The 13261-nt window shown below is 50.5% G+C and overlaps 3 protein-coding genes across 3 annotated transcripts; 2 read left to right on the top strand and 1 right to left on the bottom strand.

The window, feature by feature from the left end:
• Positions 1–3702: 3702 nt before the first annotated feature.
• KD926_001565 (mRNA-binding protein PUF3) lies at positions 3703–6552 on the top strand (the record flags this gene model as incomplete). Its single annotated transcript, XM_053105129.1, has 5 exons — positions 3703–3766; positions 3822–5110; positions 5174–5452; positions 5510–6065; positions 6125–6552. The coding sequence occupies 5 exons, from the start codon at positions 3703–3705 to the stop codon at positions 6550–6552; spliced, it is 2616 nt and encodes an 871-aa protein (XP_052951651.1).
• Positions 6553–7787: 1235 nt separating this feature from the next.
• Positions 7788–8477, top strand: cwc21 (U2-type spliceosomal complex subunit CWC21; the record flags this gene model as incomplete). The annotated part of the gene is made up of 1 exon (XM_053105128.1): positions 7788–8477. One exon carries the CDS (start codon positions 7788–7790, stop codon positions 8475–8477), a length of 690 nt encoding a protein of 229 aa, XP_052951650.1.
• Positions 8478–8792: 315 nt separating this feature from the next.
• Positions 8793–12406, bottom strand: KD926_001563 (ATP-dependent RNA helicase ECM16; the record flags this gene model as incomplete). Its single annotated transcript, XM_053105127.1, has 2 exons — positions 8793–12137; positions 12200–12406. 2 exons carry the CDS (start codon positions 12404–12406, stop codon positions 8793–8795), a joined length of 3552 nt encoding a protein of 1183 aa, XP_052951649.1.
• Positions 12407–13261: the final 855 nt, after the last annotated feature.

Here is a 13261-nt window from a genome sequence, read left to right as displayed (position 1 = left end):
GAAGTATTGGTCCCCGTTGTACCTGGTGAAATTTCCACTTTTCTGCATGTAAATGCCACTGTTGATGGTTGCGAAGCAGCAGGCGGCATAGTCTCCTCAGGACCCTTACCTACGGAGTACTGGTGGTAGGCTCCTCAACCAATCACACCAGATTTATGATGTAGATTTGGTATGTCAACAGCTAAGTCCTCGACACGAGTAATTCCTGCCGGCAGATTTTCGATGTAGGGAGGCAAGAACCGGCGGAGGTGGAAACATTATCCGCACGCTTTGAGAAATGATCAAATGTGGCGTGGAGGATGTGGTATGCACGACTGACTTATAATATAGACCGGGGTCTAGTCTAGAAAGAACAACCTGAATACTCTCAATGTCGTTAGTGATCTAAAGTAAGTTGGTTGGGAATGGGTTCAATGCGTAGAGCAAAGAGGGGAGGTAGAGGAAGCATCGGGCCACGGGGGATTCAGAGCGGGTTGGTAGTCCCCAGCCGGTTGAAAAGGCAAGGCGGATGAAACCTTAATCACCGTTGTTCTTCGAAAAGCAAGGAGCCAGCCTGGGGAGACACATATTGCCAATGCATACCAAACCCCCAGGAAGAAGTACATAGCATCTTAAATGGGAAACATCTAGCGTGATTGCCGGCATGACAGAAATGTCGAAGAAGAGGGTATCAAGCGGATTGGGTGGAATTGTTGTCGGTCCATGGATGCGGTATGTAGAGGGAAAGGGACGGCCGGAGAGGCAGCCAAGACCTGCCACTTGTTTGTCGAGCTTATGTTGTTTTTTGTTTTTCCAATTTTCTCCCGTCTTCCCTGCACCTTTTGTTTGTTAGTTTGTTAGCCTGTCAGAAATTTCAGCGACTGCTTCTGACAACCCAGAAAACATGTCATCGTTTCGGTCTGATCTTTAATACGTCGGGAGATACTGATGGAATGGAATCACTACTACTGTACTGTCCACGATGGCCATGTTATCCTCCTCTAAGCGGAATTAGCCGCATCAACTTGGATGGTAGGTACGTTAGTTACGATTAATTTCCATGAAGAAAATCTTGCGAGCTAGTTTAGTGGATCCGATCGGTCGGGCTGGAGCGTAACTTAACTTTCTGCGAACTGGACCGTTGACTGAGGATTGCTCCCCTCCAGGCTGTCATGTAAGTTCACAAGATCATACGATGCAATGATCTGGAACGTCACCGGGCAAGTGACTGTGCGGAAATGGAATCCCGCACTCGATCTCGGTCGGAATGGCATCTCGAAAGTATAAGAGGTCGAGGGAGTCTGCTGGTTAGGAAATCAAGTCCGAGTAGCGGCCATTATGACGCTCGCTCGCACAGGGGCTCAACACTACGGTGTAGGTTTATAACTAGGTACTTCCATATGATATGCAAGCGAATGACGTAAAAAGAAGCGCTGCGACACTGATCCAAACCAAGGATTTTCATCTTTGGTATTTCCTGTGGATAACCAAGCTTCCTTCTCCGACTTGGCTCGTGAGACTAGAGAAATAAAGGGAAAAAAAAAAACAATCTACATGTAAGCATCAATTGTTGGGAGTCATCGGGGGGAGCGAGAGCGAAATCGACCAGGGTATAGCTAAACCTAGAGTGAGGAGCAGTCCCATGGCTATAGCGATGTAGGCAACTAACTCGACCCTGGGGAAGAAGACGGTGTTGCAACCAGTCGAAAGGAACAAATCAAACGAGGTGATCAGAGGGGCCGCCTAAAAAGAAGCGGCGGGCGCCAGAGAGATTTGGCGGGTCCCGAGTTTACCGTACGTACGGTATGCAATGTCCCCCGAGGCTGGGCGGTACCTTCCCTATGGGTGCAACACTCATACTGTGTCGAAGTACCTGAGAGTCCTGAGGCGACAAGATCGACAATCCATGGATGCGGCCGATCACTGCGGTATTGTCACCGAGTCGTAATGCCCTTGGTTTTTCTTTTCTTTTTTCTTTTCTTTTTTGGATTTTTGGATTTTTGGATTCTTTAATTTTTTTTTTAGGTTGGCGGTCCTTCTTGCTGCGACACGCAGCATCTTTTTTCCAGCTCAACCTTCCCAGCTTATCTCTATCATCGACGTCCTCATTCCGTTGCAAAGACCTCATATTTCTTTCCCCCCCTCCCTTTCGCTTTCGACGTTTTCTTTTCTTTTTAAACTTCTCTTTTTCTTCTGCCTTTTTTTTTTTTTTTTCATTCCCTCCCCTTCCTTACTTTTCGTCATATATATCCCTCCCATCCTCCCTCTCGAGGTCTTGTCGAGCACTTCCCCTTCTGTGCAACCCGCTCCCTCTGTTCAATTTTTTTTTTTATTCAACAAAATCTCCCTTCTCTTCCCCGGTCAATCCTCACCCATCCAGGGTTGACTGACTATTTGATACCGCTGTGTGATATCTATTACTCGATATTTATTACTGCCCTCCCCGTCCCTGATCATATTTTTTTTTTTCTTCCCTTGTCCTTTCTGCATCCCGACTCATCTCTCCCGATAACCCTCTTCCTCCCCACCGTGGAGGCTGGTCAAGATTCGCGATTTAAGATTGATCTACCCCGAGCCACTCTGGGGTGTCATGCCTGATTTCGTCTGTGTCACAGCTGGATTTCGTTAATGCCGTGCTTTGTTTCTCTTCCGCATTCCCATCCTTCGATGCTCCACTAATCACGTCGGATCATCCGCCTTCTCCATTTGCGCAACAAGCACATTCCTGTCGATACCAGCTGCAAATTTCACGACCCTTTCCACCACCCCCCTCCCCCTTGCTGCGTCCTATCATCCAAGCTTGCTCAACGCTGGTCTGATTCATCGCCTTCGTCCCCCCCCCTGCCCACCTCTGCCTCGACTTCTCCACACGGCACATGAGGGTGATCTGCGAGATTCGAGCTTCCTGGAGCATGCACGGAGTGTAGTAACGTCGCGACGCACATTGACAATTACGATCCACGGCTTCCTACTGAGCATTTTCACGCTGGCAAACGAAAGAGAGATCATCCATTTCTTGTCACCTTGCATCTGCTCCCACTTGCCCTCCTTCGCTGTTCAGCATTTTTCGTTTCTTTTTCGCTGTCCATCTTCCTCCCTTTCGCCAACCCCTTCGATCCCTTGTACAGTTTGTACAGTGCCTGACCGCATTACAACGTACAAAACGAAAAAAAATAAAAAATAAAGGGAACCGACAACATAATTCTTTTTCCCCGCCCGAACATCCATCCCTTTTTGACTTGGAATTTTTTTTTTGTGTCTTCCGCACAGGTTCCTTGGTGAGTTCCCGGTTTTCCTACTCGCACAACCCGGGACTGTTGAGAAACTTGCTAACCCTTTGGCTGGTCCTTTAGCAGTTGAATCCCTTTCCTCTACCTCGTGCCTCCTTCGGCGCCACACTATCCCACGCTGTCAAAATCGTTAAAAGTAAACTCGAGAACCCAGACCAAAGACTGTCGATCGTATTCCATAAAATTATCAATCCTTGGACGATTAAACAGCTCCTCTCGATCTGGTAGAGGATTCAAGTTATCTATTGTTACCGCCCGTCCAAGCGACTGGTGGAATGACCGTGATGGCACAACATACAAGACCAGTACATAATGTGAGCTTTGGCAATGCTGAACGAATCGGGTGATTTCTCGACTGACAGATGTCTATCAGGTGCGATCGAACCGAACATCCAACATGAGCAATGATAGAACGCGAGCGCCCGCCACAAACATGGGCCAAGGCTTCGGTAGTCAAGCGAGTTGGAATAACACTATCTGGGGAGATAATTTGGGAGGTAAGAAAAAATATGAACCTCGTTGAATACATAGGGACTAACGCCTCCCGCGCAGACCAACATGTCGCAGACGGTGGATCAGACGCTAAAGCAGGTTCGAGCTCTTTATTGTCTTCCTCGGAATCCGATGGCTGGAATGCTCGCCCCAACCTTCCTTGGAGCACCATGAAACCCGCCTCGGCCGGTTTATCCAGAACGGCAAACCCTGGCATGACCACATCCCCGATCCAAACCCGAGCTTCTGATCGAAGCGCAGCTGTCCTCCCCGAGACGGCCGATTCATCTTATTTCTCTCTACAGAGGTCATCCGGAGGAGCACCTACCCACAAGGTTTATTTAAACACGGGGTCGGAGGGGATTTCTCCGTCCGGAGACGGGATGTCTCTTGGAACTATCGGTGGCTTCAGACCTGAAGCTAGACGTCACGCCAACACATCCTCCGCCTTCGGAGGTAGTCCTGTCGGCAGCGGGTTCCCCATCCGAAATGGATTGTCTAGTCCGCTTGACAGCACGGCATCCGATGGGATGTCGGCCTCGGTGGCGATGGCCTCTCTTCCTCAGACGCTGCCGGATACCGCGGCCCAGTCATTGGGGCGCAATGTATATGCACACGCCTCTTCCAATTCTGCTTCATTTGCCCCCGCTAGACCACCTCACTCATCGTTTCCCTCGTTCCACTCGGAGAGCCAAGGGTTTGAAGGGCGGTACAGTAGTCACTCCGTCGATCTTAACGCCGGTCTCAACAAATTGCAACTCAATGATAACAACTTGGGGGCTCACAGTGCGGGAAACCGGCCTGCCTACATGTCTCATCCCTCCTTTGATGGTTCTCTTCAACGACTCAGATACCAGACTTCGACTGAGCAGAGCAACTACCCGGCTTATCCAAATGAAGCCCCGTCGGACCTGTCACTGGCGTATTCAACGGCGCGTCCCCGATTCGGGGACCCGATCTCGCCTACCGATTACGCCCGTATGGAAAGCCCCTTCCACCCGGAACTCTCTGCCCCGCATTATCGAAATGCCTCCGGGGGGCGCCTGTCCGACCACCAAACCGCTACGTACGACCGACGATTGCGGGGAATGGCCGCGGAACAGGATGTCGCTGCGGCAAATGTTAATCCGTTGCAACGGATGGCTTTTCATGGTGGGTATGACGTTTCACGCTATCAAACCTCAGGACTCCAGGGAGTGCCTGCTCTCTACGGCCCGGCAGCTCATGCAAATGTGGCGGCTCTTGCTTCTAGGGGTCTCCGTGAACCGGACCTTGCGCAGGCAACCAGGAGTCAGGTGCTGGAGGAGTTCCGCAGCAATAGCAAGGGTAACAAGCGATACGAATTGAAGGTAACCCCCCCCCCCCCAACATCCCGCTGAAAACACTGTTCGATGCCTGACAATTGCCCACAGGATATATATGGTTATGTTGTCGAATTCAGTGGAGATCAACATGGATCTCGCTTTATCCAGCAAAAGCTCGAGACCGCCAACAGTGACGAAAAGGAGATGGTGTTCCGGGAAATCCAAAGCAACGCACTGCAACTGATGACCGATGTTTTTGGCAACTACGTTGTACAAAAACTTTTTGAACATGGCAACCAGACTCAAAAGAAGGTTCTAGCTAATCAGATGAAGGGACATATTCTGAGTCTGTCTCTTCAGATGTATGGATGTCGTGTCGTTCAAAAGGTAAGACCTTCTCAATGTTGGGCTCCTGAGGATCCCAATTTACTGACATCAGAGTAGGCATTGGAACACATTCTTACCGATCAGCAAGCAACCATGGTTAAGGAACTCGAAAACAATGTTCTTCGCTGTGTTCGAGACCAAAATGGAAACCATGTGGTTCAGAAGGCCATTGAACGGGTTCCATCCGAGCATGTACACTTCATCATTGATGCCTTTATCGGTAGCGTGGAGAAACTTGCCACCCATCCTTATGGATGCCGTGTTATCCAGCGGATGCTTGAACATTGCAAGCAGGTGGACCGCGAACAAATTCTTTCAGAGTTGCACGCCTGCACGGTCAAACTCATTCCCGACCAGTTCGGAAACTATGTGATTCAACATGTTATCGAGCACGGCGAGGAGAAAGATCGTTCCGCAATGATCAACATTGTCATTTCGAACCTTATGTCTCATTCGAAGCATAAGTTTGCCAGTAACGTGGTCGAAAAAAGTATCGAGTTTGGCGAAGAAGGCCAACGCTGTCACATCATTGGTATGCTCACGCAGACCAACGACAGAGCGGAAAGTCCTCTGCCTGCACTGATCCGTGATCAGTATGGCAACTATGTCATACGTAAGTGACCCTTCGGTCCTCCCCCGTATTCAATTCCCCTATCGCTGACCCTCGTTCAGAAAAGGTATTGAGCAAGCTGAAAGGCGAAGAGAGGGAGACTCTCGCCGAGCAGATTCGGCCCCTACTTGCGGGGTTGAAAAAATACAGCTATGGCAAGCAAATTGCCGCCATCGAAAAATTAGTATATCCCTCCGGTGGCGTTCCTCCCCCGGCCCATGCCAGTCATACCTCGTCATCCACCACACCCCCCAACTCGCACAAATCCTCTCCTCAGCCATCCAAACGCTCTGTGAATGGATCCGAGAGTGGTCGGGGCCCAGTTGTCGGGGCGGCACCGCCTACGCCACCTCCCACCGACACTCAAGCCAATGTCGACGGATCGACCGAACCCAAGAGTGTTGCCAGAAGCATCGTTACTCCTTTGGCCGAGTCCGAGTCGGCTGATGCCATGCCGGCCCCGTCGGCCACCACCAACGGCACCACCTAAAATCAAAGGCGAACGTCACACTACTCTTTCTTTGTTTCTCCTGTCCAAATTTTTTTATGGCTTTCTATTTATCCTTTCACTCTACTATTCTCCTTTCTCCCACACCACCCCTTCAATCAGTTCATTTTTAATCCAAGCGTATACATACAGGTCTTCTGAGGGGTATGAGTCTTCGAGGTTAATTACTTTTTTTCTGCCTTTTTCTTTTCTTTCACGGGCATGACGGCGTAAAAAGCAAATGGTATCATGGCGGGAGGGATGGGGGTTTGCTCAATCTCTATACTTGTTTCTTCTGCTGTCTTTTTTCTTTCTATTCTTCTGTTTATTTCTTTCATGTCCCTATCACTTCCCTCCCCCTCCCTTTGTCTTGAAACTTTGCTACTTTTTTAATTTGTCAATGGTCTTCTCTTCTTCAACGTTTTTGTCGGAAGTTTCAATGTTACGAAAATGAAGCCACGCCTCCCTAGTCGTTGATCGTTCTGTTCTTTGCTTCTTGTTCAAACTATGAGGGTCGGCGTCTTAATTGGTTGAACAAAGGATACCGGGATTCCACGCTTCTTTGACCTGCAGAGGTCGCAAAGATTCGAGACCTTGAACATATGGGACGAATCCGGAATTAGGGAAAGAAAAATGGGAATTGCTTGGAGCATCTAGAATGCTTTGTTTGCTTCAAATTCGGTATACAGCCACCTGAACCCCACCACACGCTGCTGTACCTTTTGCCCAAATTGCTGTCGATAGTTGCTTTTTCTTGCTTAATTCGTTATTCCCACTCATCATTGCTATGAACGAATGAATGTTTAATGTTTTAGTGGACGGAACTCGTAAGAATCTGAAGAGTGTAGACGTAGAGTAAGAAGTTGCGATATCCTCTTGATAACCATTTCTTATCAGTCCTTATCACCACGTGATGTCCTCGTCTTTATCCGTCGTCTCCAATTAATTCTTCCTCTCCTCACTACCTTGCGCGAGGGCCTCCAACCTCGCTGAATCACACCCTAGGAACATTCTCTAATATCATCAATACTGCTGATACACCCACTACTCTATCATACACTCTCCAACATTCATCCTACCCCCACAACCACGAACCGCTATCTTCATCAGACCTCCACCACTCTACACACTACGCTCCAACCACAACCAACCAATAAACCAACCTCACCTCTCATCTCAATCCAAACCAACAGCCGATAAACCACAGAGCCCAAACGAGTGAAACGAATCAACAGAAAATGTCCTCGAACGTCGGCCTCACGACCCCCCGCGGTAGCGGCACATCGGGATACGTGCAACGCAACTTCGCATTCATGAAGCCGCGCACCGCGGGCTACGGGGCGCCGTATCCGCCCGTGTCCTCCGGCGCGAACGCCACGGACCCAGGACGGCCCTTTAAGCAACGGATGCCGGATCGACAGATCCTCGAACATGATCGACGGAGAGCCGTTGAGGTGAAGGTTATGGAGGAGAGGGAGAGGTTGGAGGAGGAGAATGAGCGGTTAGAAGAGGAAGGGGACCAGGGAGGTCAGGAGGATAAGGAGGGGAAGGAAGATGGTGAGGAGGAGGAGAAGACGAGTGGGGAGGACAAGGAGAAGAAGATCCTAACGGACGAGGAAATCGATGAACGGTGCGAAGCGCTGCGCGAGAAACTGCTCAAGGAGTTGGAGGCGGATGAGGCGCAGGAACAACAGCGCGGGTCGCAGCCGGCTTCGAGGAAAGGAGGACGCGATTTGCCGCCGAAGGGGAGGCGCCAGTTCAAATCTTATCAGGTGCATGAGCAGGCGGAGGCCAAGATCGAGGAGAGTGAGCGGCTGCGCAGGGCTTTGGGGATTAGGGAGGATCGGGAGACGGGGGAGTTGTCGAGTGGACGCAGGGGCGGGGATTCGGAAGGGAAGAAGAGGGAGTGGGATCGTGAGAGGTATTGAGTTTAGTTCATTCTGTTTATTATGCTGATTTTTGATCTTGGTTATCTTGCTTTGTTGTTATTCTCTTCATGGGGTCTTGTTCCTGGGCGTTGCTGGGGATCGTTGGCTTGATTTGCATTTCTTTGGATCAACTTGTATGTATGTTTAACCACAAAATTACTATGGATATGACTACGATCGATTAAGCATGAAGCTATCTTACAGTGCGACGAACGAATGTAATATTTATAGTTTCGTATCAATTCAACTTTTGAAGATAACAGAGAATCCCCTGCTTGCTAATACACTCAAGCATGCCTTATACAGGACCTCAAGCTAAGTACCGAGCTTCTCGATGACCCATCCCTCCCTGGGATCTTTCTTTTGCACCACCTTCTTCGCCGGCAACGGCCATCCCATGCGCCCAGTCTCACCCACCAGCGACGGAATCACCCAGCAAGCGCGCCGAGGCGGAACGCCGCCTAGCTCTTCGGTGTTTCCAATCGGTTTACCGTATTCGATCAGAGGGGTTCCCTGCGCAATGGCTGAGAGTTGCAAACCACTCGGCGAGACGAGAGGATACATTCTGATCTTGGATGCCTGCTCGGATACCATTGACGGCGACGACTGCTGTAGATGGGAGTAAATGATGTACTGGGGCATCTCCTTCGGCGAGAGATTGGCCATCAGCGACGAAGGGTGCACGTAGACCGCCTTCTCCTGCAGTTCGACCGCGGGTCCTTCGCGCGAGCTGAAGAGAGTGAAGTACGGGACGTCGATGGCTCGCTTCGGCTTTCGGTCCATCTCCGGGGGCACCGGGGCCAGGTCTGCGCGGATGGCCACGTTGTCGATGAACCCGGCCGCGATGATCTGTTTCAGCGCCTTGACTTGCTTCTCCGACGGCTCGGGGAGACGGGCCTGGTACGCGGAAATGAGACCCGGGTTGTTGGTTCGTACGATGTCGGTCAATTGGCTGCGCAGCTGCGTGGCTTCCTTGAACGCCTTGGCCCGGAGGAACATCTGGTCGCAGAACGCGTCCCCGTCGGAGGCATAGCCGTAGGCACAGATGGCAGACAGATATTTGAGGGCGTCGGCGGTATCGTCGTGCTTGCTGAACAGACGATGGGCTCTGTTGTAGTCCTTGTGGCGCTGCTCCCTGGCGGTGTCTTCCAGTCGATCCGAGTTCGTGTAAATTCCGCGCTCGTCATCGTCCTTGGGGGGCGTGGGATCGATCTGGTTCTCTGGCACGAACAGATCGCCGACGGCTAAGGCTGCAACCAGTGCGATGACATAGGGCATACAGCCGTGCTGATGGCCGATGTGCAGCATTTTGCCGAATCTGGGAGACAACGGATAGGTGGACAGTCGATTTCCGATCTGGGTAATCTTTCCTTGCGAGGAGAGCGCGCCGAGGTTCTTCAGCAGCTTCTCGGCCTTTGCCAGACCCTGGCGGCTTGGGGGTGTTGGGAAGGGGAAATTGATGACATTGTGAAGACCCATGCTCTTCATCTGAAGGACGACTCCCTCGATGGGTGTCCGAAGAATTTCCGGATCGGTATATTCGGCAAACTCTCCTTCATACACCGCAGATGAGTAGAGTCGGTAGCAGTGACCAGGTCCAGTTCTACCAGCTCGTCCAGCTCTTTGGTTTGCGCTGGCCTTGCTGATCCAGTCGACTTGGAACTTCTGCACCCCCGTGGCCAAATCGTACTGCTTCTCCTTGGCCCGTCCGCAATCGAAGACATACTTGATGCCCGGGATTGTAAGACTGGTCTCTGCTACGTTGGTAGCCAACACAATGAGTCGCGAGTTCTCTGGGGGCGGTTCGAAAACCTTCAGCTGTTCTTTCGTGGGAAGTTGCGAATACAGAGGCAACACATGGACCTGGGTCGACGAGTCCATTGCTTCCTCTTCCATATCAAACCCATCGTCTATATCCGAGTCATCCAACCCGGTGATCTCAATGTCACTGTCGTCGTCATACTCGTTCCAGGGGTTGGATAGATCCGTTCCACCTATGTCCAAGTCTTCCGCTTCAAGTGGTGCATCGTTCGCTGAGAGCTGGACCTTGGCTTGAGCAACATCCCCCCGCTGGGTAGGTTTGAAGGCCTGTTTCAGGCGCTTTGAAAGCTGCCTGATCTCGTTCTGTCCGGTCAAGAACACCAGCATGCCTCCGGGAGGCAGCTTGCGGTGACCCCTCGAGACTTTCCGATACAATTCCTCAACGTAATCGCGGTGGGTCCGCCGGGAAAAGTGCACGGTAACAGGGTATTGCCGGCCCTCCGCCTGCACCAGGGGCGGTGCTCCGTGGCGGAAAAGACTAGCATTCTGTGTGAAATCAGAGATACGCAGAGTCGCAGACATGACCACAAGCTTGAGAGGCTTCACAGACGGGTCCTCTTCACTCATATTCTTCCGCAAATCGACGATACGGCTGACCATACCGATGAGGATATCAGTGTTGACACTCCGTTCGTGGGCTTCATCAATCACAATGATAGAGTATTTGCTCAGAGAAAAGTCCTCGGCAATCTCTCGAATGAGAATACCGTCGGTCATGAACTTGATTGCCGTCTTCTTCGACACGGTGCTTTCGAACCGAATCTGGTATGAGACTTGGTCGGAAAACGAGCCTAGTTCATCACCAACTCGTTTCGCCATACTGACAGCAGCAACTCGTCGAGGCTGTGTTACTGCAATCATGCCGGGGTTTGGGCTGTCGGGGTTACCAAAACCGGCTTCAAACAAAAATTGGGGCAACTGGGTAGTTTTTCCACTACCAGTAGCTCCCCAAATTACAATAGAAGAATTGTTGTAGATTGCTTCCATGATTTTCTGTTCTTCGCCTACGATCGGTAGTCCCAAGCGCGCATTCTGCATTTCCTCCGTCCGTTCGACTGGAACACTGAAAGCCTTTCTGAACGGGTTGCCCTGGGTTACCTGGAGCTCTGGAGGCAGCGGTTCCTCCTGATAAACGGTATTTTTGGCGGGCTTTGTGGATTCGGGGACAATTGGTAGGTCCTCATGTACAATGGGACCCGTCGTAGGTTGAAATCCTGCAGCTTCATTGATTTGCTGCCTTGCCCATGTCTTGAAAGCAGACTGACGATGCTTCGGTTTATCATTTTCCTCTTCGTCTTCATCTTCGTCGTCGTCATCGTCCTCATCGTCCTCACTGTCATCTTCCCCAGAGCTGTTTGTTCCTGACTCTTCGGAGTTGTCGTTCTCATCCTCATCCTCGTCATCGTCCAGGTCAGATGCGGACTCATCATCCTCATCCTCTTCGTCATCGGAATCAAAACCTTCCCATGGCACATCTTGTGTAACTACTACCGGCTGCTTCGCTTTGGGGGCCCGTTTTCTCTTCTTGAGAACTGGGAAGCCATCTGGACCGAGTTCCAGAGGGCGCTTCAGACCACTACCGCTTGGTCCTGCTGGTTGAGGGATTTTTTCGATGACTGTCACTCCTGACGGGGGGAGCGAGTCATCAGAGTCGTCGTCCGACTGCTCTAGCTCGGGGCCACGTTCATGAGTAGCGGTAGGTGCCGAGGGTCTACCACTCTCATCATTTCTTTTGCGCTTGCCGAGCTCTTTAGAGCTTTGAAATGCTGAGGTATCGGTCTTCGATTTCGCAAGTTTCTTGAGTAGCTCGAGGTTCTCTTCTTTCTTGAGTTTAGTTTCCTGTCCGGCTTGTTAGTGGGAAGATCATAATTGAATCCAGCTCGCCCTATTGATCCACTTACAATATATTTGTCTAACCGTTTTTGTTTCTTCGAGGAGATGTTGGTATGTTGCGATCTCAATTCATCTCTCAGCTGCTGTCTTTTTGCTTCCTTGTCGCCTTTAGAGACGGGCAATACCTCCGCGGCATTGGTGTCCACCGGGGTGCTGGTTGTTGCAGCATTTTGTTTGTGCTTTTGTTTTCGTTGGCGGGGTACAAATTTGGGCATGGTGATATACAGTCAGGACACCTCTGCCTCTAGCTGAAGACAAAGGCAGCAAACTCCAGATTGGACTGTAGAACAGAGATTTGTTCCTCACTGACGAAGGCGGAGGAAATGAAAAAATATCCGGCGGCGGAGACATTCTGCTGGAAGGCGGTGAGAATGGCTTCACCGCCCGGGAATTGTAACCAGATGTCCGTCCCGCACTTGTTCTCCTACGCTTCTCCGTCGCACTCTTAGTTCACCTCTGGGAGTCTGTTTGGAGTCATTGTACCCTTCTGTCATTATTGTTATTCCATTCAAATAAAACACAAAAAAGACAAAAAAGAAAGAGAATAACTTGACACGCAAAAACTTTTTTTCACCCCCGACAACAGCAGAACATCAGCAAAATAACAGGAAAAGAACACGTGCGGGGACATTCCAACACATCTGTCACCATGACTGATTCTTTCAACCTTGACTCGTTTCAGGAATCGCTGAATCTTCCATACCCTGCTGCCACAAGACAGGCCTCTGGGGTTGTTAATGGGATCCAAACAGATGTTATGTGTGTGAACTTTAGTGATAGGATCCTAGTGACTGTCTCACAAAAAGGTCGACTAGGTCACTGGGTATGTCCTCCACAAAACCATCGTCCTCGCTTTCAACTAACAAATATAAAAGTTACATGTACCGCTAGAAAACCGGAATCCTGGGACAGAAGGGCATCACACATTCTCAGAGTCATCGGATGACAGTTTACTGCCAATCAGTAGCTTGACTGCCACCTCGCTACTTGGAGGCCGGATTCCTAGTCATGAAACCATCGGTCAGCTTTATGCTCGTCAGATTGGAAGTGTCATTGTGACGAAGACCCCC

The sequence above is a fragment of the Aspergillus affinis genome (assembly GCF_023601865.1).
Source record: "Aspergillus affinis strain CMG 70 chromosome Unknown NODE_130_length_101050_cov_86_990641, whole genome shotgun sequence".
NCBI classification, from domain to species: Eukaryota; Fungi; Ascomycota; class Eurotiomycetes; order Eurotiales; family Aspergillaceae; genus Aspergillus; species Aspergillus affinis.
Note: the sequence above shows the minus strand (reverse complement) of the source record. Positions and strands in the feature narration are given on the sequence as shown.